Raw genomic sequence first — 25999 nt, forward strand, 5'->3', positions numbered from 1 at the left:
AAATAATGTAGGCCACTTTTTTACACAGATATCACCTATCGCATTATTATACATTATATTCAACATTATATATAATATTTTAATGTAGTACTGACCATAAAACTCTGAAAACTTAATTTTTTTCTCACAGTAATTTTTATTTTGGGTGAACTATTCACGATACATATTGTCACTATTCATGATACATATTGTTGCATTTTTGTATTGCGATATATTGTGACACGATATATTGTTACACCCCTATATATATATATATACTTTTTTTTTTATTTTTTTTTTTTACAGTGTTCTCAAACATGTTATGCAAGTCTTTGTATAGGTCCCTTCATTGTTAAGTGAAAGGGCTGTTATTCCCTCAGGTGTGTAGGTGGAGAGATGATGAAGGATCAGGTGTTGGATCGCTCTATAAAAGGATCTGTTAGTCTTAGTAGTTCAGTAAGTGCTTTCACTGGAGTGTCACACCTGCAAATGGAGTGGATTCAAGTCTTTGGAGTTCTGGAATGTTTACTATTCTGCAGTGGAACTCTAGTCACACCAAGGTTTGTCAAATGTCCAATTCTATTATAGTGACATGTTTGTAGTAGTCATTTAAAAGGTAATTAAAATGGTTAAAATGCATTACTTAAAATTACCACAGATTAGAACTTTTTTATTGTTTTTGATGTTGATGATTTAGTGATGAACTGATATAGACATTTTAGCAAATATGTAAAATAATATTTTTTATCATGCTCAATATTCTTAATCTGTATCTTTTGTCTTTTGACAAGTTTCTGGAATTTTTCATGCTTCGTTATTTTAATACACAGTGGCGTAACAAGTTTGGGATCTGAAAGATTTTTTTAAATGTTTTTGAAACAAGTCTCTTATTCTAACCAAGGCTGTATTTATTTGATCAAAAATCCAGTAAAAATAGTAATATTGTTAAATATTATTTCAATTTAAAATAACTTTTCTATTTAAATACATTTTAGAAATGAAACAAGAAACATTTATTATCAGTGTTGAAAACTGCTTCATACTTTCGTGGAAATCATGATACATTTTTTTTCAGGATTCTTTGATGAATAGAAAGTTCAAAAGAACAGCATTAAAAAAAAAAATTAAAAAAAAAATCTTTTGCAGCATTATAAATGTATTTACTGTGCACTTTTGATCAATTTAATGCATCCTTGCTGAATAAAAGTATTAATTTCTTAAAACAAATTGTACAGAACTCAAACTTTAAAACGCTATAGTGAAAGATAGAAAAGTATAGCTATTTAGAGTTGTTAATTATTAAGAGTTGTTGAGAATGTTAAGTTAGATTAAAAAAAAAGTTCATGCTCAATTCATGCTAATATTCATATTTAAAAACTCTAATCATTGAGAGAAATATATAATATATAATATTTTTACAAATATATTATGTATCTCTTTCATAATTCCATGAAAATAAGATTTTTTTTTTTTAGTTTCAGCCCAGCAAAGGATCCCTCGTATCTCATATCCGTCTCTGAAGTTCTGCGCTGTGGCGTTCCCACCACAATATCAGTCAGCATTCTGTCAGATTATCCCATCAAAGTCACAGCTGAACTCATTCATGGAAACACCAGTGTGGCACAAACACAGAGCACTGTTCCAGCAGGTAATATATATATATATATATATATAACATTTCTGAAGACACAACATATATAACAACATATATTCAGATGTATATATATTTAGTCTGAACTCTTTAAATTTACATTGAAAATTGCATTGTCAAACACAAAAAGGGACCTTTTTAGAATGACCTATACAATGTAAATATAATGTTATATAATATACAACTCCACCCTGTTCAAACAAGTATTCGTGTCTGTTCTGCTTTGATTTTAAAGGCTCTACCAGACTACTTTCTCTCCCGCCTGTGAGTATCAGAACTGTAGTTTCTATGACTGAATCTCCAAATAAAATAAATGAATTGATTTAAACCAGAAGGTTGCATCAGTAGCTGTTTGTCTGTGACCTACATACAGAGTATACTGTGTTATTTTCCCTCTTCAGGTCTTTTATGATGAATTGAGTTACTGGTATCCATATCAGCTGTACGTTAAGGGGTTTGTTGGAGCTGCTCAAGTGTTTTCAAACTCCACCGCGATGGTCTTCAGCCCCAAGTGCATGTCCATCTTTATCCAGACTGACAAGAACAATTACCAACCAGGGGAGACGGTGAAATTTCGGGTTGTATCAGTTACACCCGATGGAAAGCCGTACAAGGGCCAGATCAACATTTATATCAGGGTGGGTGTCTCAAGTGATTGGTGATGGTTATTTTAACCCTATTCTGGCAGAATGTGAACAGATCATGAGAGTAGTGATGGAAGAAACAAAGCTTGGTTCAAACTTTGAAAACTTTGAAATTTTTCAAAATGATGACACATGCTGATCAGAACAGTGTAAATGCAGCAAAAACTCAGCTTAGACATGCATCAAAAAAAATTTGCAATTGTATTATTGGAGGTGTAATCTATTAAATGATTTAACAAATCATCTAATACCATTATGTTATCAGTACAAAGTGTCTTTATAATAGGATATTTATTTATAATAAATTGTATAGTGCTTATTTGTTTGTTTTACAGAGTGCTTAATCAGACCAATAAGAGACTATTACATTTACTTTTACATTTAAATGACTTTACATCCAAAGACTTACAAATTAGGAGAACAATAGAAGCAATCAAAGCAACAATAGGGCAACAATATGTAAGTGCTGTGACTAGTCCCAGTTAGTCTAGTACAGTACACGTAGCATGGAGTTATCGATCTTTTTTTTTTTTTTTTTTTTTTTTTAATATTAATGAATCTTTGAAAATGGCTAAAGACTCAGTAGCTCGGGTTAAGTTAAGCAGGTCTTCCAGAACAAGAGCTTGGACAAGGAGTTGTGTATGGAGTATGCTCCGATAGGAAGGGCCTAATCTTCCTAATGTTGTTTAAGGCAAATTTGCAGGAATGGGCATTTCTTGCAATGTGGTCTGTGAAGTTTAACTTTTCATTAATCACAACTCCAAGGTTCTTTTTTAGGTGACTGCAAGGTGGAGTTATGGTTGACAAATCTAGCTGAATGGAGAAGTTGTGATGAAGTGTTGGGTTGGCGTGGACCACAAGCAGTTCTGTCTCGGTTCTCGGTTGAGTTAAAGGTGGTGGTCCTTCATCCAGCAAGAAATGTCTGTCAGACAGGCTGAGATGCGAGTAGCTACTGTCAGATCATCTGGCTGGAATGAGAGGTAGAGTTGTGTGTCATCCGCTTAGCAGTGAAAGGAAAAAACATGTTTCTGAATCACAGATCCTAGTGATGACATGTAGATGGAGAAGAGAAGTGGTCCCAGCACTGAGCCCTGAGGCACACCAGTAGCTAGATGTTACGATGTTATTAAACCAGTTTCTTTCCAGCCACAGTCAGACTGATGACTGAGTATGGCAGAGGGAACAAATATGTCTGTCTCATTTTTATAAGATGACAAGTGTTATCTCCTTTTATATAGAGATGTTAGAAAGGGTAGTTTATGCCTGTGATGTGTTTACGTGTCTGTCTCTGTTAAACAGAGAATGTTTTATTACAGTATTTTTAGTAAATTTGTACATTATGTATTATCTCAGGACAGTGCAATACTCCCTCCTATATGGAGGTAATCATCTTTATTGTGCTTGTTTGTTGTGGACCTATACTGTTCTTCGTTTACTGTACCTTCTCAAAGTCTATTTATTGTGTGTAGTTTTGTTAGGTTCTTCTTTTATGTTGACTTTTTAATGTTGACTCAATGAGCTTTAAAAGAAAAATCCTATGTACTTGTACTAGCTGTACTGGTACAAATGGCAAATAAAACTTCAACTTCAAGACTTGAACCATTGGAGTGCAGTTCCCGAGTTGCCCTTGATCAGGGGGTTAACTGTGTCAAAAACAGCAGACAGATCTTGCAAGATGAGAACTGAGGATTTGGAAGGTGCTCTTGCCAGTCTCAGAGTTTTAATAACCGAGAGTAGGGCAGTCTCAGTTGAGTGTCCGCTTTTGAAACCAGACTGATTGTTGTCCAGGATGTTCTGTGGAAGAAAGGCAGAGATTTGGTTAAATATGACTCATTCAAGTGTCTAAGCAATGTATGGAAAAGGGGATACCGGTCTGTAGTTTTCTAGATTTAGAGTGGGTTTCTTAAGCAGTGGGGTTATCCAAACCTGCTGAAATGGGAGAGGTACCAGTGTGAAGAGAGGTGTTGATGATGTGAGTAAGTGCAGGTATAACTGAAGAAGAAATACCTTGAACGAGATGAGTGGGGATAGGATCAAGCGGTCAGGTAGTAGGGTGATCTGAAAGGACGAGTTTGGAGACTTCTTTCTCTGAGAGCGGAGAGATGGAGGGGAGAATGTGTGTGTTTGTTTTAAGATGCGTGTGCCGGTTTGTGGTATGGAAAATTGGCCGCTGATGGTTGTTGTTTTATTTATGAAGAATGTGGAAAAGTTGTCAGCTGATGAAGGAGGGGGAGGAGAAAAACTAAGAAGAGAAGAAAAGGTTTTCGAAAAGCTTACGAGAGTCAAAATAGTTGTATTTTTTACTCTTCCCTTTTATTATACAAATGTACCATTAAATGTCTACAAATTTATAAAGTTGATCCGTGATCAGGTAAAAACCATGTAGACACTGGTTCATGGGTTCACAGAGATCATCGCCTCCTAGCGGTGAACCACTAAAATTTTGAAACATTTCAAAACTGTTATGACGTAGTAAACACTAGTTTATTGACGTACACTGTAAACCCTAACGCTCAAAATAATTAATTGGTTTGAGTAGGACAAACTTAAATTAAACTAATTAGTACAGTCAAATTAACTTTTATGAGTATTTAGCACTTTCTTTTTCTTTCAAGTTCACATAACTGATATATTTTAAGTAAGAGTTTTATGAAATTATTTATTTTAATTTAGACAAACTTAAGTTTAACTGCTAATTTAGAAGAATTTCTGTTAATGTTGGCTGGATAGTTACCATCATGGTGACAAGTGGTGCATGCAGCTTGATTTGAGAGCCAATAATCCCTTTATATTGTTGCGCTCATACAGCAAGTGCTTCTGTATAACATACTATTGCTAATATGTTAGCAAATTAATATGTTAGCATATTAGCTTTTAAAAGCTAACTAAGTTTATACTAATAAAAGTGTTCACATTGAGATTACATGAAAGTTTTAAGTTAATTGTATGAATTAATGTACTCATACATTTTAATTGTTCTTAACTTGAACTGTTTAGTACAAAATAAAAATCTGCTAGTTCTGCTTACTTAAACTTTGATTGCAATTGATTTCCTTAAATGTTTTGAGTTCTGCCAACTTATTCGGGTTTACAGTGTACTTTATAGATTTGAGTTATATTAATTGAATGGACTTAGTACTATTTACTTTATATACCCAAGTTATCTTAACAATAAGTTATTGAGTTACTTGGACACAAATCAAATTGTTTGAGTTAATAAACTTAAATGATTTAAGGCAATCGGTTTCCTCAAACGGTTTGAGTTGAACTAACTCATTAGGTTTTACAGTGCAGTTTGATGCGTGCCCTGAATCACTGGTTTGAAGAAAATGATTCGCAAAGGTTTCAAAGCATCACGAAGCAGTGTTTTCAATACACCCATCACTACGGTCTGGAGTACTGAGGGATGGATGGATGGAACAAACCTTATTCCACTGTTTTTGTGTGTTTTTAATGTGAGCAGGATCCCAAGGGGAATATGATTCGACAGTGGCTGTCTGTGGACGGTGTTCTAGGTGTCGTTTCAAAAGAGCTGAAACTCTCTCAGAACCCACCGCTTGGCCCATGGAAAATTGTAGCCGGAATCCACGTGAGTTGTGTGAAAACTCACCACCTGGTGAACGACAAAACAGCTGAAAAAATACCACTGAATTACATAGGAATGACCAGTGGACTTAGCAACAATGTTAAGCCATATATAACCTTAGCAATTGCATCGCAACACAACACACACAAAAAACTCACTAAGAGCACCTTAGCAACTGCATAGCAACACTCTAAAAACCACTTGAAAAAGCATAGAATTGTCCTGTCAACCACCCACAACACCCTAGAATTGCTCAGCAAGTTTTGTGCAGACATTCATCGTGCACACCCAGAAAATGCAAAAAGCTTTATTCTGATTTAGAATTAAAGGGTTAGATCACAGGTGTCAAACTCCGTTCCTGGAGGGCCACAGCCCTACAGAGTTTTGTTCCAACCCTGCTTCAACACACACACACACACACCTGCAGTTTTCAAATAAGCCTGAAGGACTTGATTAGCTGATCAGGTGTGTTTAATTAGGGTTGAAGCTAAACTCTGCAGGGCTGTGGCCCTCCAGGAACTGAGTTTGACACCCCTGGGTTAGATCATCCAAAAGTGAAAATTATCCCATCATTTACTCCCCCTCAAGCCATCCTTGGTATTTATGACTTTCTTCTCTCAGCCAAACACAATCGTTTGAAGCCCAAAAAAGCACATGCATCCATCATAAAAGTAATCCATACAGCTCCAGGGGTTAATAAAGGCCTTCTGAAGCAAAGCGATGCGTTTTTGTAAGAAAAATATCCATAAGTGAAGTTATTAAGCGTAATTTCGGAGGAGTACAGCGATCTAATATTCTACGAATTACCAAGGTATAAAAACCAGCGTCTAACCTCTTCCCGGTGTTAGTTCTTTCGGCATTCTTCCTCCTCCCCTTCTCCTCCTTTTTGTAATTTTTTTGTCTTGTTATAGGGGGGCAATCGGATCTTGAGTAGAATATCCTCTCTGAGCCCCTCTATAGCAGACAGCAAGTCAAATCTGTTTACCACTTATACACTAAGATTATATGGGCACATGAACTCATGAATTATAACTTTATAAACTGTAATCACTTCAGGTAACGTCGGTCTGCGCGTTCACAATCGAGTCAAGTTGGAGTAGTGTAATCTTAAGTGAGAGTAGATACCTCTTGCGGTTCAAACAAATAGGGCTGGGCAACAAACTTCAAGCTCCTCTGACATTTTTCTTTAAAAATCCTCATTTTAGACTTCTAATTCATGACTGGTTTTTTGTTTTGCTCTTTCCTCTGCACTTCAGCATTCATCAATACGTCATGCGTCGGGTCAGAGGTCACTCTTCTGCCGGAACTAGACTCGCGTACGGCCGTTACCAGAAATCGGTCGTTATAGTTTATAAAGTTATAAATATGGATATATTTCTTACAAAAACGCATCGCATCGCTTTGCTTCAGAAGGCCTTTACTAACCCCTGGAGTCGTATGGATTACTTTTATGATGGATCATGGATTGCTTTTTGGGGCTTCAAAATCTAAGGAACCATTCACTCCCATCATAAAGCTTGGAAGACCCAGGATATTTTTTTATATAACTCTGATTTTGTTTGACTGAAAGAAGAATGGCACATAGGCCTACACCTAGGATGGCTTGAGGGGGAGTAAATTATGGGATTTTCATTTTTGGTTGAACTAACCCTTTAAGGCCTGTTCACACCAAGAACCATTACTACACTGAACAAAATTATAAACGCAACACTTTTGTTTTTGCCCCCATTTTTCATGAGTGGAACTCAAAGATCGAAGACTTTTTCTATGTACACAAAAGGCCAATTTCTCTCAAATATTGTTCACAAATCTGTCTAAATATGTGTTAGTGAGCACTTCTCCTCCATCCACCTCACAGGTGTGGCATATCAAGATGCTGATTAGACCGCATGATTATTGCACAGGTGTGCCTTAGGCTGGCCACAATAAAAGGACACTCTAAAATGTGCAGTTTTATCACACAGCACAATGCCACAGATGTCGCAAGTTTTAAGAGAGCATGCAATTGGCATGCTGACTGCAGGAATGTCCACCAGAACAATATCTTTATCGTTATCTTTATCGCCTTTGGTGTGAACGGGCCTAGTGATTTAATTTAATGCTCTTTATTCTAACACTTTTATTTTGGACATGCAGGATGTTGTACAGGAGAGATCGTTCATTGTGGACTACTATGGTGAGATTTCACATATGATACTTAGCGTTTATGATCAATGTTTTTATTTTCCTAGACATTAATCTTAAATGTATGTTTACAGTGCTTCCTAGATTTGAGGTAAAGGTGAACGTCCCCTCCATCCTGCATTATGAAGACACACTTACAGGGACGGTCACAGCAAAGTGAGCGTTTGACCTGAACAATAGTTGTATTATTCATTAAAAACACAAAAATAACACTTTTTCTTTTTTTTCTCAGATATTTTTATGGGAAGCCCGTCAGTGGGCTGATGTCTGTGACATATGTTCACGTATTCAATGGCCTCGACAGACGTTATGAACACAATGAAATGGTGAGTAGCCCACTAACGGTTCAAATTCAAACGGTTGAATATTATACGATTGAATATTGAAGTTTATGTTTGTTTAACTGTTAATCTGACTTCTATTTCCGGTGTAGATTGACGGATCTGCTGATATCACATTTGATGCGTCATTGTACAAACTGTCTTCTGATTACACATATTCATATTATGATGGATATGGGACAGAATATATCGACATTACCGTGAACGTCACAGAGGGCGTTACAGGTATGTCCCGTGACCGTCCTGTTGACATGAATCCAGCTGTCAAATAACTTTAACCAATCTGCATGCATAATATTAATAAACAAATTACTAATTGATTTGAGCTGTTTTTCATTTCTCTGCCTGTAGGTTTAACATGCAACAGCAGTGTGAGGGTTTCTATAGTGGATAATAAATATAACCTAGAGTTTCTGCAACATCCACAAATCATTAAACCCTCCATGACCTTCACAGCTCAGGTAAAGACAGAAGAAAAATCATTAGCATTACATTTCGGTCCATATTTTGAGTGATTTTGGTGAATTGTGTGAACATGTCCAGGGGCCACTATGTTAACGCTGTTTGACCAAGACTTTAAAAAGTTCGGACCAGTCTTGAAGAAACAATTTAGATGACTAACTTTTAAGACTAGTCTAAGACTTTAGTCTAAGTCTAAGTTTCACCCTAAAAATCAGAGGAAAATAAGAATTTATACTTTACATAAAAAAAATAAAGCCTATTTTTAGAAACGTTAAAATTTATTGTATTGTAAAATCTGAATTGTAAAACATCTCTGTTTCATTACTGTGTAGATATGTTTTACTTATGCTTACCTATAATGATTTATTTATTAAAATAAATTATATAAATTAGCATAAATTAAAGGCAGGACAAAAAAAAACTACAATGATTTATAAATATCTATAATGATATATAAATATTAAAAAAAATTCATTAATGGCAGTATTTAAATAAAATATAATTATTTCCCATTAATGAAAATATTTATGTAAGATATAATTATTTTCACATTAATGACAGAATTTATGTAAAATATCATTACTTTCAGATTTTCAGTTTGTCACGATGCACAAACCTTAATGGTTCTAAAGAATATGCTTAATTTTCTTTAATTGTTTAAGTGTCATGACAATAATGTCATTATGCAAGAAATTGGTAAATTATCTTTATGCAATATTTATTTATTTAGTTAGAATTAGATAGTTAGTTAGTGAAATATGAGCCAGACATAACCAACAGGTTTTATGAGATTCATTCTCTCAAGGTGAAGTTAACCAGCTATGACCAGCGGGCCCTGAGTGCTGAAGAACAGAGCAGAAGTGTCCAGCTGACGGTGACCCAGCACAAGTTCAGCCCCTGGACGTGGACGTGGAACGAGAATGGTGCCATGGTGCCTCGCATGATGAACAGCACAACGACGTCAAGCTTCTCTACCATGTTCGATATTCCAGTCCAAGATATCCAGCTTCCAGTTGCTGCTGATGGGGTGATGTCATTTCAGGTCCAGCTCTCTGACAGCGTTGCCACACTTGATATAGAGGTGCGAACACTTCATCCACATTTTACATGGTCTTGATATGCGTTATGCATACTAGAAGTATATAAATTGGGATGCAGCCAAGCACTAAACAGTGCTTCCTCCTGATGTTGGTTTCAGGCCCGGTTTGAAGACACAGTCCACCGTCTTCAGCTCTACAGGAGTTATTCTTCACCCAGTAGATCCTACATACAGCTTCACAGAGACAGCGAGCCTCAGGTACTCAAGCTGTCTGTGCATATTTCCAGCTGTTATGTTTGTTTTCACTGCAGTTTGCACTGACAGGGTGACTATTGCAGGTCGGACAGCCGCTGTTCTTGACTTTGGAGAGCAATTTTAACCTGACCAAATTCCACTACCTTGTAAGTATTTTCCATCAAGGGATAATCCATTTTATATGGAAGCCCATTTCCACCACATAAGAAAGAAAGTGCTTTGGTAAATCTTAATTATGACATACTGTAAGTCAAATTATTATGACATACTAAATCATAATTTTGAGTTTTTGATGAAAAAAAAGAAAGATAAAAAGTCATAATTATGACATACTAAATCATAATTTTGACTTTTTGACAGAATTGCTTTGGTAAATTTGAAATTAAGACATAAAATGTCAAAAATCACAAGTCATAATTTTGACTTTGTATGTCATGATGACGGAAAGGGGAAATTATGACAAAAAAGTCTAAATGATTAAATACTAAATCATAATTATGAAATAAAATGTTGAAATTATGATTTCACAATTTTGATTTAATATGTCATAATTTCAACTTTTTATGTCAAATTATTTAATTATATTAGTTGTTGCATATTTCAAATGATGCAGTTATAATTCGTTACATTTGAAATATATTAACTTTAAATGTAATATTGAATAACACTATAATCAAGTACTTTCATGTGCTTTAGGATGTTAATCAACAGATCAAAATAAGTTTACTTATTTAAAGGCACTACAAAAGATTATTAAAACATGATTACCAATGTACTTTTTGAAAGTGTACTTAAAGTGTGTTAAGAAACACATAGTCATGAAAGTGTACTCTTTCGAAGTACACTAAAGTGACCTTTTATTTCAGTGATATTATACTATCTGCAAGTACGTTACACTTTTAAGATTTGAAGTACACTACAATACGATTAAGCACAATTCTTTTTCACACGGGTATCCTGTTAATGATATCTGTAGTCAATTGGGCATTTGTGAGAATGAGCCTGTGTTTGTGTAGGTGATGTCCCGCGGTCGGGTGGTGGATGCTGGAACGGTAAATTCCTCTTCCTTCAGTCTGAACACAGATCAGTCTTGGACTCCATTGGCTTGTGTGATGGTGTACTACACGCTTCCAGACGGAGAGATCGTCAATGATGCTCTACAAGTTTCTTTCACACAAGTCCTGAGAAACACAGTAAGAGTTCAGGACAACAGAAACATCACGGCATTACATAGTAAATACAACTTTAGAAAAGGTCAGGGTGGATATTCATAAATGTGATTTATTTTAATCTTCAATTAATTAAATAGTCATTATTTTAGGCTACTACTGTAGGTTATCTTACCTATAACTTAATGCTGGGTAAAGTTAATATAATCAAAGTTACAGTAAGAAAATCAAATAACAAAAGATTTCTTTTTAAAGCGTTTCATACTTGATTCCAGATGGATTTTCTTGTTGAATATCCTGAAATATGTCGATTTTAAGACAAAAATGTAACTGCTGAGCTTGACAAAGACAGTACTGATAAAGACTGTATTAGAAAGAAATGACGTCAGTACATTAAATATGATGTCAAACAATTATTATATGAAGGACAAAATACCATGATGGGGTTAAACAGAAAAAAATCAGCAATTCTGAAATTTCAGTCGAATTTATTTTACTCAAATTATATTTTAATAATTTATTGAATTACATGTAACCCATTAAATGCAATTGTGTAGAATGTGGACATGCAAATATACTATTTTGCATATTATTTAATATATTTATAACATTATTTTCTGATGTTTTGATGAAACATTTAACAATGAAATAAATTTGTGAAATAATTTGACTAAGTTCAGTCTGCTTTTGCATGCTTTTAATTACAGAAATAATATACGTTCATATAATTAAGTGCAAACTGAATGTAAAGTTTTTGGACTCTTCATTCAATCAATGTTAGTTGCAATTAAATGAAAATGAATTATAGTTTAAATTTATATTAAATGTGGTTATTTGAATATTTATTTATTCTTGTTGAATATCCTTTTGTGTCACATTACAGAAGTAAAATGAGTTGTAATGTCATTATAATCATGAATTTGACTTGATCTCAATTGCAGGTATCTCTGAGCTGGAGTCAGGATCGTGCCGGGCCAGCAGAATCTGTATCTCTCTCTGTTTCTGTGTCCGAGCCTGGATCTCTGGTGGGAATTCTGGTTGTGGACAAAGCAACAATGGACTCCAACAAAGACAATGGCATCACAGAGACAAAGGTAATATGGTCTACTAGAGATTATAGATAATTTACGCTCACAGAATAATCTGAGACATCAACACTGGGGCAATATGGAGATCCATTGTTTTCCAACTCTCTCACCTGACGTCGTGTCTTGTTCAGTGTATAGAGGTTTAAAGTGTGGGAAATCAACTTTGGGATTTCACACGATTGTTTGTTCCCACAAAAAGATCTCATGATAAGTAAAGCTGGTCATCCTATGTAACCAAAGGCCAACACCACTCCCGAATTTCACTTGTTGACAAAAGGAAGAAACTGAGAGTAATTGTATTTATCAGAACTAGGTGAACGGGTTTGATAGTGCAGACACCATTGTGTAGTTCAGTTTTTTGTTCTGGATGTGATTTATAACAATAGCTGGTTTGTGATCAGCAAACACTGACTCCAGAGCAATTTGTCCTGATCTAAGATCAGCAAAATGAGCTTTTGTGTGTGTGTGTGTGTGTGTGTGTGTGTGTGTGTGTGTGTGTGTGTTTTGCAGGTGCTTGAAGAATTTCTGTCATATAGCGGAGAGATGACCCATACAGATTACAGCAGCATGAAAATGGGAGATCCGTATTCCATATTCATGGTAGATCAGACACATGAATGTCATATGATGTTTCTTTGTTATCTCAGGAACAGAAATGTATCACTTTTTCACACATGGTTTATGGACACTGTTTCATTCTGCAGATGTGCGGTGTCACGGTTCTGACAGATGCCAGGCTGAATCAGGAAAAGAGTCAGTTGTTCCCTGCGTTTCGTAAGTCTTAAGACTAAACCTCCCCAAGCAACCCCTCAGAACACCCTAGCAACCACATAGTTACACCCTGGCAACCACCTAAAACACAGATTTGCACCACTCACATTTTCTTAAGGCAAGACATATTGATCTCAATATGCACTCAAACATTTCTCAAGTTTTTCCAAGACCAAATTATGCTATCCACATTAATATTCCAGCTCATTTGTTGCTCAAATTTAAGGGTCAGTGCAATTGTACCAATTGCAGGTGATTAAGGAATTTAGCTGGTAGGCCACTACATGAGGTTATGAAATCTTGGATAACAGTTTCAGCATCTTTATGGTTAAGGGATGGACTTATGCGAACAATATTGCGAAGGTGCAGAAAACAAGATTTAACAAGCTGGCAGATATGGTTCAAAACATAGTTTAGAATCAAACAGTTCTCCCAGATTGAAAAGACTGAATTGGGAAAATAAATTAGTGTATTAAAATTAGGTCCATGACATTTAATGATCTGGCCAAGAGGATATAAATTAGAACTAGTAGTGGACCAAGAACCGATCCTTGAGGCACACCACTTAAATATGTATTTTGGATGTTATGTGTTATAAGAAGACATGTTATTGAAGCAGAAAAGCTCAAAATTGACCAGTGCCTGAAAAAAACAATGGTTTCCCTGTATTGGATTCTGGTTCAGTCATTTTCTCACTAATGCTCATGGGTTCCACAGCAGGGGAGGGACTCTATCTGAATCAGATGGCTGATGTGGGTTTTCGAAAAGACTTTCCTGAAACCTGGATCTGGCTGGATGCTAATATGAGGTACGGGGAGAAATATGTCTGTCATTGAGCTGATTTTCACTAGGATAATACCTAACTGTATTAAAAATACTTTCTGAGCTATGAACAAGCAACTTCTGATGTAATAACTTTGATTGTTTACACTATGCAATCACTTAGGAATGAAAAATCACAAATCTATGAGATCTCTATATAATCCTAGACAGCATTGAGACGGAATGGAGAGCAAATGGAGACTTTTGAAGACTGCAAATATTTTCCCTAAAAAAAAAAAAAAAAAAGAGTGTAGGACTATCAGTCATCGTATAGAGTTTCTCAACAATGTCTCAAACTGTGCTCATATTTGCCAAGATACAAGGAAACGTTAGATATCACAATATGAATTTAACTGCTTCCCATCAAATTCTCAAAAGGTCTCTGTTCACATTAATTTCATGCAAGCAACTGACTCATTTATGTCTGTTTTTATTTCTTACGTTGCAGTAATTCTGCCTCGGCTTCCTTCCCGGTGACCGTGCCGGACAGCTTGACCTCTTGGGTGGCCTTTGCCATCGTGATGTCAGAGAATCTGGGTTTGGGCATCAGCGCTCCTGCTGAGGTGAGGCATTGTGTACAGTTTACCTATCACTGAATATTAGTATGTATAAGTGATTTTTAAAAAGGAGTTTGTTTCTCAGCTCACCGTGTTTAAAGATTTCTTCCTGTCACTGAATCTCCCGGCGTTCCTGATCCGTGGGGAACTGCTACTGCTGGAAGTCAATTTATTTAACTATAAGGATGAGGATTTGGAGGTGAGATTTGTGTTTGTAAAAACAGTCAGTAACCCAGCTAACGGGGAATGTTCTCTCAAAGTTATGAACAATCTTCTAGTAACATTAATAGAATAATCGCTCATAGTTATCTGGTCTAATGTTTTCAAAACGTTAACACAAAAATGTTATTTTATACATCGTTAATGGAACGTTTTTAGTTAAACATTCTTCTAACATTTTTTTGAATATTACTTCTTTTAGAATGTTCAGAGAACCAAAAAAAAGTAACGTTTCCATAATTTTTGTCAAATTCTAAAAGTATAACATTCGTATAGCCAATCTTTTTTTTTTTAGAAAAACATAAAAAAAACTGGACGTTTTGAACATTCAGGGAACATTCAGAAATAACGTTTTTACAACTTAATGAAAACGTTAGCAAAATGTTCCTAGAACATATTTTTGTTAGCTTGGACTGTGCACTCAAGTATTTGCTCAGCATTATTATTATTGTTGCTCAAGTTATTTGAACAAACCTCTGACTCACAAAATTAAACTCTGGCGCACAGCTAAATGAAAGTAAACAGTTTGTGAATACTGTTCCATCATGTTGACGTTGACACATGTTACTTGTTCTGTTGTAAATTGAATAATAGTCTCTTCATGTCTTTTTCCGTCACAGGTGATGGTTGTTGTTGCAGAGAGTTTGGAGTTTGAATTTGTGTCACCAGACAATAGAGAATTTTCTATGAACAATGTGAGGAAAGTCTCAGTGTTGAGTCAGAACATTACGACGCTCCTGTTCCCCATCAGAGTCACAGCGCTGGGAGAGATTCCCATCTCTGTCAAAGCCACGTCCATCTACTCTTCAGACTGGGTCTACAAGACTATTCTTGTCAAGGTGATTCATGCCAGCATGATATAAAAAATGTATTTAGACATTATTTTCATGACAGTTAAGCCCATTTTTGCCTCATAGGTTTATGACTACAGTGCATCTGGACATTCTTGAAACATTTGTGATGATTTTATATTTCTTGGAGCAAAGCAATATTTGTAATGCATTTAAGTTTTTATTTAAACAAACTGAAGACAGTAAAACTATTTAGTTTTGCATTTTGACATTATTTTCTTGACAATTGACCAAATTTTCTCCTCATATGGTTATGACTGTAATGCATCTGGACATTTTTAGATTTTTTTTCCTCAATATTTTGCTGATTCTATATTTATTACAGCAAAGCAATGTTTTAATAATAAGTTGATATTTTTATTTTAAATAAATAAAGATAATACAACAATTTATTTTAATATTTTTTTAAACATTTTTTCATGACAAAAATTATTTAAAAAAAAAGCCCATTTTTGCCAATTTTTTCAGTCATGTAATGTTCATGAATGTAAAGCATCTGGACATTTTTAGCTGTTTTTCTCATTATTTTTGATCATTCTATATTTATTACAGCAAAGCAAAATCTGTAACACATTCATATTAAAATAAAGACAGTGCAACAATACATGTTTGCATTATTCAATTTTTTTCATGATAATAAAAATTATGATTCTATATTTAACGTACAACAAATACTATCATAGTGTGTAGCAGCCGGGAAAGTGGAAAATCCTAAACTCTTTTTGTGTTGAATGATTTCTCTCTAGCCAGAAGGACTGGAGCAGTCGTCAACTCAAACATTGTTTCTGGAGTTCCCCCTGAACCAGAACACATTGTCTAGGACGATTGCGTTTAGTTTTCCTGCAGATGTGGTTTCTGACAGTCAGAGGGCCACAGTATCTGCTGTGGGTATGTGTCCTCACTCTGTGTTTCTATTGTAAGAGGTTTTCTGGCTGTTATCAGGCTTCTTTTGAGTGCAAACATCTTATCTGACCCTCTTCTATATGTATCTATGTTGAAGGTGACGTTCTGGGCCCATCCATTGGAAATCTGGACTCTCTCATTGAGATGCCTTACGGTTGTGGTGAGCAGAACATGATCCATTTTGCTCCAAATATTTATGTTCTGGAGTACCTGAGAAATACCAAGCAAGCCGAGGAACAGACCAGGAGCAAGGCTATGAGCTACATGATGGAAGGTGAGTGTTGATAAGTCTTATAGTCCTGAGAAACACAGCAGAAGTCCTGTAGTTAACACATCTGTTCTGTTTGATTGCAGCATATGAACGTGAGCTTTCCTACCAAAGGCTTGATGGCTCCTTCAGTGCTTTTGGAGACAGTGATTATTCTGGCAGCACATGGTATACATAAATAAATACATCAGCTTAAAATCTACCCCAAAAACTTAGGGCCCTATCATACACCCGGCGCAATGCGGCACCAGGCGCGACGCAAGTATTTTTTGCTAGTTTCAGTCCGACGCAGTTATCATTTTCACGTCCTGCGCCACGGTGTTTAAATAGCAAATGCATGGGCTGCTGGTCTGAAAACGAGGTGTGTTCAGGCACATTGTTGGCGCGTTGCTATTTTTTTTTGTTATTTAAAAGGTCCATTAGTAATGCCTATAGACGGGTCCACTCTGCTTATTACACACATAGGGATGCGCTGCAGCACACAAACTAGCCAAATATAAAAAATTAGAAAAGGATTAGAAAAATATTAAAAAAGGATTACAATGTAAAAGATTAATATTGTGTTCAAAAAGATATGGTGGAATCGGGCTTGTCCCGTAGATGGTCTGCTCACGAGCATTAATCTCACACACACACACACACACACACACACACACACACACACACACACACACACACACACACACACACACACACACACACAGCTTTAATAATCTTGCGCACGAGCAAAACCGTTTCCTCTCTGGAGTAGCGTTCAGTCTTACCACTTGCAAATTGCGCCATGTAAATGGTGAATACGCCATGGCGCGAGCGCAACTGGGAATGGGAGATGAGACTCTGATTGGTTTAACGCATGTTATGCCCAAAACACACCCATTACTCATTAAGAGAATAGAGACAACCCTTTTAGACCATGCACTGGGTGCGCCGACCATTTTCCCCATCGTCAAACTAGCAAAAGTGGATACTTCACAAGTGCAGTACTGACTTCAGAACCGATGGGTGAAAATGAAATCAAACACAAATCAAGTGTATGAGTGATTGGTGGTTTGCTTTGTGATATTCAGGCTGTCAGCGTTCGTGCTCAGGTGTTTCCTCCAGGCTCAGGCCTTCATCTCCATTGACCCGGTGGTGATGCAGAGGACAGCATATTGGCTGTCTGTCCATCAGGACCCTGACGGGTCGTTCAGAGAGCCAGGTCAGGTCATCCACACAGAGCTCCAGGGCGGTCTGGATGGACCTGTGTCTCTCGCAGCGTACGTCCTCATTGCACTTCTGGAGGACGCTGAATACAAGGTGAGTTCAGACAGACAGACAGACAGACAGACAGACAGACAGACAGACAGACAGACAGACAGACAGACAGACAGACAGACAGACAGACAGACAGATAGCTGGATGGATGGATGGATGATAGATAGATAGATAGATAGATGGATCAATAGATAGATCGATCGATAGATAGATAGATAGATTGATTATCACAGATAGATAGATAGATAGATAGATAGATAGATAGATAGATAGATAGATAGATAGATGGAAAGATGGATAGGCATACAGATATATAGATAGATAGATCAATAGATAGATCGATAGATAGATAGATTGATTATCACAGATAGATAGATAGATAGACGGAAAGATGGATAGGAATACAGATATATAGATAGATAGATAGAATGGATAGATAGGCATACAGACAGATAGATAGATAGATAGATAGATAGATAGATAGATAGATAGATAGATAGATAGATAGATAGATAGATGGATCAATAGATAGATCGATAGATAGATAGATTGATTATCACAGATAGATAGATAGATAGATAGATAGATAGATAGATAGATAGATAGATAGATAGATAGATAGATAGATAGATAGACGGAAAGATGGATAGGCATACAGATATATAGATAGATAGATAGAATGGATAGATAGGCATACAGACATATAGATAGACAGACAGACAGACAGACAGACAGACAGACAGACAGACAGACAGACAGATAGACAGATAGACAGATAGATAGATAGATAGATAGATAGATAGATAGATTGATAGAAGACTGTTTTTGTCTCCTGCTAGAGTACATATGAAGGCAGTGTGTCTTCTGCCTTGAGTTTCCTGAAGTCTCGACTGGCTCAGGGAATCTCCAGTAACTACAGCCTGTCTTTAGTCACCTATGCTCTGTCACTGGCCAACAGCACCAGCGCTCCATCTGCCCTCACACAGCTGCTGAACAGAGCACTAGTTGTCGGTAAATATACCCTACATATACTCTCTGAGGAGTGAAACTATTGTCTGCGGTAATCGACAGCATGCCACAGATGTGAAACATACATAACCCATTAGAAAATTACCGATACGTTTCCTTTAATTCCACACAGTGTGGCGACCAGCTGTACTCTTATGGATGACGAGTGTCGTACCTGGCACAGTAAAATGTGTTAAACGCTAATGTGTTTATAATAGCTGGATGGTGACGCTGCATTCTGGGTCTTTCAGATGGAGTGCCAACTTGGAGATCTCCAGGCGACATCTTGTACAATTCCTGGCAGCCGCGTTCAGCCGACATTGAGATATCTGCGTATGTACTGCTCTCCATGTACAGACTGAAACTAATAGATGAAGGATTCAGTCTGATGAAGTGGCTCAGTCAGCAAAGAAACCATCTCGGGGGATACGGATCCACTCAGGTGTGTTAAACAGACGTTCGACTCATGAAAGACAACAGAAACTGTTTATATGGGACAGAATGGCCGAACGTAGACCGCACTTTTAAGCATTCGGGCTCCTGAAATGAATGTCGACATTTTAGATAGACTGGGTTACAATGGAAGTCACATGGCCAATGTTTTTGAAGATTTAAAAGCAGAAATGTGTTGCTTATAATTTTATAAAAGCACTTACATTAGTCTTTCTCTGAAAACTCTTATTTGAACTTTAAACAGAAGATATTAGTAAGCATTTTTTTCCATACTAAAATCATATATAACACATCTATTGCTGTACTATTGAAACAGTGAGTATTTGAATGTTTGTGGATTCACTTATTCACCATTGTTAGCCTTAGGTTTTTGCTAGGAAATCACACCACAAATGAACCTGGAAATATTCCTTTAAGAAAGTAAACAGGCTTATACATCTATTGAGGTATTAATTAGTGTCCCAGTGTCTATGATTACACACATCTTTGATCTAACAAACCCACTGATTCAGGGAGATGAATTTGTTGGCAGGCGAATGTTTCAACTGGAAATCAAGATCTGTGAGAGGCCATCGAGGTGAGAAAAGAAAATGTACTTTTAATTTTAAAAAGAGCCTCATGTTATTAACCCGGATGTCTGGCTGCGAGCGGCCTGCGTTCTGTCAGGAACACTAACCTCAATGAGGACTAGCAGTTTCTGGGCTGTGAGCTTTGATAAAGTGCTGCAATCATGCTGAAGCGCCTTGCTTTGAAACAACTTGAATCCAACAGGAGAACATCTGACTGCGCTTGCCAAGAGAGTTTGTTTGAGCATGTAAAGATTAATGGATGTGTGGCTGTTTTTGTGCTCTGCTCTGCACATGTGGGGTGTTATTTACCAGGTGGCAGGAGATTGAAAGCTAGGTTTCTGTGACACAGATGCACTGGAGACCATGTTTACACCTGGTATTAAGATGCGTTGTGGTCGATCGGATCACAAGTGGACAACGCTAAATACAGGTGTAAATGGGGTCTAAAAGGTTTGCTGGAGCTTGTCCACTTCTGAGGTAGTTGAAAACACATTCGACCGGATTGCTTTCGTGATGTAAACGCTCTACTCTCCATCTACTGACCTAATGCGTAAACATTATAGGAAGAGCTCTAGCTAGAAGGGATTTAAACTTTGTCACCTAAAGACCCACATTTGGTTGGAAGATAAAAAACGTACCAAACACAATGTTCTCTCTCCATTCCTGATTTCTAACACACACTCACAGCGTTCGGCTGGTCTTTCGGCTGTCAGAGCAGAAACTAAAGCTGATGCTCTTCGTGTGTTTCTCTGTTTTCTCCGGTCATGTTCATGTGTAAATTGCGTGAGCTTATTTCATCCATTAGATCGAAAGATCTGAAAAAGTCCATACATTCACCCGCCCGTAGACCCTCCCCTTGAAGAAATCAGGACAGAAGTGGATGAAAGTGGACAAAAGAGACGGATTAAAACACCAGGTGTAAATGGGAATGTGATTCCCTCGTCTACTTGTGATCCGATCGACCAAAAAGCATCTTAATACCAGCTGTAAACCTGAGAGATGAACACATCTGCCATTTACACATGAAATCAAAATGGACATGCTTATCCCATTTTTCCCTTGTTGAATGCTGTTTTTGTTGTCTTTATCAGTTCTGAAGCTTTATTGTAATATCTGTGCTCTGTGTTTTTCTTTATTGTCAGGATACGGTGATGGCGTTGCACGCACTGTCAGTCTACGCCACCATCAACAGCGGCGAGTTCGTGGATCTCACCATCACAGTGAACGGAGCTGCCATGTTCAACATAGACAGATCCAATTACCTGCTGCAACAGAGCCAAGAACTTCCCGTATGTATAATACACAGATCTAGATCTGTGCTGACACCAACTGCCATTCAAAAGATTTTTTTGAAAGAAATAAACACTTTTATTCAGCAAGGATGCATTAAATTAGTCAAAAGTGACGGTAAAGACATTTAATGATACAAAAGATTTCTGTTTCAAATAAATGCTGTTGTTTTGAACTTGAAAAAAGTTATGGTTTGACAAGATTGTTATTTATCAGAAATGTTTCTTGAGCATCAAATCATCATATTAGAATGATTTCTGAAGGATCATGTGACACTGAAGACTGGAGTAATGATGCTGAAAATTCAGCTTTGATCACAGGAATAAATTAAATTTTTAAATATATTCAAATAGAACACAATTATTTAAAATTGTTATAATATTTCACAGTATGACTCTTTTTGCTGTATTTCTTATCAAATACATGGTGAGTAAAAGAGACTTCTTTTAAAAAACATTTAAAAATCTTATCGACCCCAACAGTAGTGAATAACAAGAATTTCAAAGTTATCATTGCAAATAACTAGCTAACTGTTTGCGACCTTAGTAATTTGTCAAGATCTGCTAAGCGAAGCATGCTAATGTTTGGTTTGCCTCTACAGATTGATGGAAGTGAGGGGATTGACGTTGAAGTGGTGGCAGAGGGTAAAGGCATTGCTCTGTTTCAGGTATGTCTAAACTCATAGTTAACATCTGCCAGTACGTTGTGATCAAAACAGATGTCATGCACAGCAGATGCAGTGTGTGCGAAACAGGCCTTAATTACTGCATACATACGGCAGGCCTTTTAATACGAAAACTTCTGTTAGCACACTAAAACCCCGGTTGAGAATTTGGTCTGGTACAAAAGCAAATATTATAGCTACAAAACAGCTAAAAGTAAAACAAGTTGCTTGTTGAACAAGTGGACCGTCCTGACAATTTAGCAGGATCAAGCTATCACCTGCCAAACAGCAGGTTATGAAGGTTCAGCAGCTGTGGATAATAGCTGAAATCCCCATAAAGATAAATAGAGACGTAATGGCTTTCTCAGTCCAGTGTGTAATCATACCTTTGATTGCTGGCCATGGAGCACGTAAACAGGCCCAGGCGCTGAGACACCAACAACATCTTGAGCTGCTTTGAGAAGCAGTGAAACAGTAAAACTGTGTCCAGATCTCTGTTCTTCAGAAGATTCACGAAAGTAGACTTGACCTGATGTTTGTTCATTTGTGCTTCAGACGTGAATGATCCCTCAAATCATCTGACTTGTTGAGGAGAGATGTGCTGTTACTTTACAAAGCGGGAAAATGGGAAAACAACTCCCAAAGACTTTTATCATTAATTTTCTCTTGCTGTTTCAGCTTACTGTGTTCTACAACGTGATGAACTCGAGAGGGTCTCTCAGACGGCGTGATACACACACAGATGAGGCCTTTTATTTGTATATAGACGTAATGGACAATGAGGAGTTTCGTGTAAACCTTCACATATGTTTCAGGTGAGCGGTTGGACTGAACACACACGCACGACTCGCTTTTTGCCAAAATTATTTCATCAGCACCAAAAAATGTGATCAACAAAAAGTCAACAAAACAATAGGGCTGCTCGATTATGGAAAATCATAATCATGATTATTTTGGTCAATATTCAGATCATGATTATTTAACAAGATTACTCATTGACTTTGGAAACATCACACATTTATTGAAAAAAAAAATTTTCTTGTAAAAAAATAATTGTATGTATGTGTATATATATATATATATATATATATATATATATATATATATATATATATATATATATATATATATATATACACACACATTTACATAAATAATAGATCAACAATTATTGTTTAATCTTGATTGTTTTCAAAATCATGAAAATTAATTTGAATGAATTGCCCAGCTCGAAAAAACAAAATACAGCGGCCCCAAACAAGTATTTACATTTGAGCTGCAATTAAAAATGTATTTGCATTTACATAACAAACTATCAAACAAGTAATAAAAACTCAGTGAGTGTTTTAGCGCAATTTTCTCACGTCATGGGATCACAACACTAAGAGATAGTAAATGAAAGAGAAAATAAGTTGCTCGAGAATATAACTTTCTCTTGAAATTCAAATGAACTTTCTGAAATCAAATCAGCAATGGATAATAAAAAAGGCACAATCACTTGACTAGTTGAACATCATTTTTTTTATTAGCTCATTATTTTTTACATCTTGTGTTCACTCAATATCCTCGAAAACGGATTTTTTTCTGGAATTTCCAGGAAATCCAAAATCTTTTCCTGGATTTTTTTTGTGCGTTCCCGAGATTAGACCTTCCTTAACATAATGCCGAAAACCCGAAGTCTCTAGGTGGTCTGGTTGAGGAGTAGATAGAAGTGCAAGATTGGTGCGCACAGACAGAACAGAAATCACGAGTTAACAATCGCAATTTTGTCCGGTGGAAAATTGCGCTAATAAAAATATGGCATTTATTTATATAAACAAAATTATTTATTTAAAAAGGGACACTGCACAATAAACATTGAAATAAATGTACCATTTTTATCTGATGTTATCAGGAAGAAAAGAAAAAAACATGCAGCTCAATTAAATACAAATAAGTAGCATGTTTATATTATTATCCAATAAGATAATAAAAGTATAACATTTTTACAAACAGTTACAGTAGTGTCGTTATAGATGTAAAAAGAAACATCAGTGTCGACATCAAAGCAGCGCACTTGAATAAGATGTATATTCTACATCATCAAAATTTGCATTTAGCAGATGCTCTTATCCAAAGAGAAAAGAGGAACAAAAGCAATTCATCAATGAGCCATCAATAATCATAATATACAATGCCAGGTTTATTAGACAACTAGCAATATTCTATATATAATGCAAATCATAAAATTCAAATTATTTATGTCCAAATACTTTTTGGGGCCGCTATAGATATTTATGGAATCACTTTTGAGTAGAAATCTGTCTGAAAGCATAATTTTGTCCATTTCTTTAAGTCTGAGGGAAGGCCAGGGCCTGAGCCAGACGGGTATGGCCATACTGGACGTGGGTTTACTCACGGGCTTCAGTTTGGCCCAAGATGGTGTCCAGATAGATGATCTAGTCAGAAGAGTAGAGACGCCTTCAGGACGAGTTATACTTTACTTAGACACGGTGAGTTCCTCTTAGCAACTTAATTACTTAACGCTGGCCCACATTAACAGATTTTTAAAATTGTATCAGATTTTCTAAAAGTGAGAGATCACAAACATGACATTCTCACAATATCTCTCGTGGTCAAACGTGACTTAAGAGTAAACAAACATGGCGGACGACGAGCAAGAAGAAATGGCCGTAATAGTGTTTGGACAGGATTTCTGATATTAAATTACCATTTTAATTTAATATTTAACATGTTGGATATTTACAGTCACTCTTAACACATCTCACACTACAGGAAAATCTGATAAAATAACATGTAAATCCATCAAGATAATGGGGACTTTACCTATGAATGCAAGGGGAGAATTGGGCCTAAAATCGGCCCTAATACGTTGTAGTGAGGGCCAGCCATTACTTATATTCATACAATATTTTATTATTAGGGTGCTAAGTCTGCACTGCAAAAATAACTTAATTATAATCTTATTTTCCCTATGAAATGAATTAAGTTTATTTTTCTGACCCCATTGGCAGATTTGTTTTTCTTGTTTTAAGCAAAAACTCAATTTTGATACATTTTTCAGAAAACAAGACTTAATATCTCCTGTCATTTTGCTTCTCAAGTAAATGTACCTTGATTTAAGAATGTTTAGATATTTGTACTGGAAAACAAGACACAAATACTAAGCAAGAAAATCCATTTTTGCGGTGTGTTTTTGTTCTTATGATGGTTTACTTGGTTATTTTTTTGTGTGCATTATGCATCAGATGGTTCGTGGCTGTATCTCCAATTTTATCATCTTTCCTCTCATCACAGGTGACCATATTCGAAAAGTGCATTGAAATTTCCACCATAATGGACTTTAAGGTGGCCAATGTCCAAGATGCTGTGATGATGATCTACGACTACTATGAGCCGCGTAAGACTCTTTCAATAATTGCTCCAAACAATCTAATTCATGGTCCTTCATTTGCTGTTGTGTTCCAGTATGTTTTTCAAGTTCCTTGTTTCATCCTCTTATCCTCTGCAGAACGGAGGACAGTGCGGTCCTACACATCTGAGATAAGACAGCACATGTCTGTGTGTTCGCTGTGTGGGTCAGATTGCTCCCAGTGTGGGGCTCAAGACATCAGGGTGACTGATGGGACGTCCTCCATCAGCCAACATCCACTTCTGGCTCTGAGCTTGACCACAGCACTCATCATCCTCCTGTCAATCTACAACTAATCAGTGTATTCCCTACACCGCAACCATTATAATCAATAACACTCTACCACAAGCAAAGTTTGTGTAAATTATTTCAAAAAGTTCTGTAAATGTGATTTGTATTTTATTTTATGAAAATTTACATTTAATTTAGTGCAACCGTGAATGATTTTACAAACAGTTTAGACAGAACTTTGCTTCTTTAAATGACTTTACTGACAACTTAATGAAAAATAAGTGATTAATTAATTAATTAATTATGAGTGAATAAGGGATGCTTTTGTT

At 36.3% G+C, this 25999-nt stretch overlaps 1 protein-coding gene across 1 annotated transcript; it reads left to right on the forward strand.

Annotated features, from left to right (window-relative positions):
* Positions 1-456: 456 nt before the first annotated feature.
* On the forward strand, positions 457-25783 carry cd109 (CD109 molecule). The gene is made up of 33 exons (XM_079889229.1): positions 457-539; positions 1455-1627; positions 1866-1894; positions 2032-2268; positions 5738-5863; positions 7997-8036; positions 8119-8200; positions 8277-8370; positions 8478-8610; positions 8737-8846; positions 9653-9928; positions 10046-10144; positions 10225-10287; positions 11158-11334; positions 12252-12404; positions 12909-12998; positions 13103-13172; positions 13887-13977; positions 14440-14554; positions 14634-14747; positions 15388-15606; positions 16365-16506; positions 16619-16795; positions 16876-16957; positions 17857-18085; positions 18883-19054; positions 19303-19493; positions 21216-21362; positions 21965-22030; positions 22706-22842; positions 24363-24519; positions 25325-25427; positions 25539-25783. The coding sequence occupies exons 1-33, from the start codon at positions 469-471 to the stop codon at positions 25733-25735; spliced, it is 4362 nt and encodes a 1453-aa protein (XP_079745355.1). The 5' UTR covers positions 457-468; the 3' UTR covers positions 25736-25783.
* The last annotated feature ends 216 nt before the right edge of the window (positions 25784-25999 follow it).

Source organism: Squalius cephalus, assembly GCF_949319135.1.
Source record: "Squalius cephalus genome assembly, chromosome: 12".
NCBI lineage: Eukaryota > Metazoa > Chordata > Actinopteri > Cypriniformes > Leuciscidae > Squalius > Squalius cephalus.

Excerpts from the sequence above, each read along its gene's own strand:
- cd109 (XM_079889229.1), top strand. The coding sequence starts at position 469 with ATGGAGTGGATTCAAGTCTTTGGAGTTCTGGAATGTTTACTATTCTGC. Across the intron at positions 13,173-13,886 it reads TCAGTTGTTCCCTGCGTTTC|CAGGGGAGGGACTCTATCTG; the intron begins GTAAGTCTTAAG and ends TGGGTTCCACAG. Across the intron at positions 21,363-21,964 it reads AACAGAGCCAAGAACTTCCC|ATTGATGGAAGTGAGGGGAT; the intron begins GTATGTATAATA and ends TTGCCTCTACAG.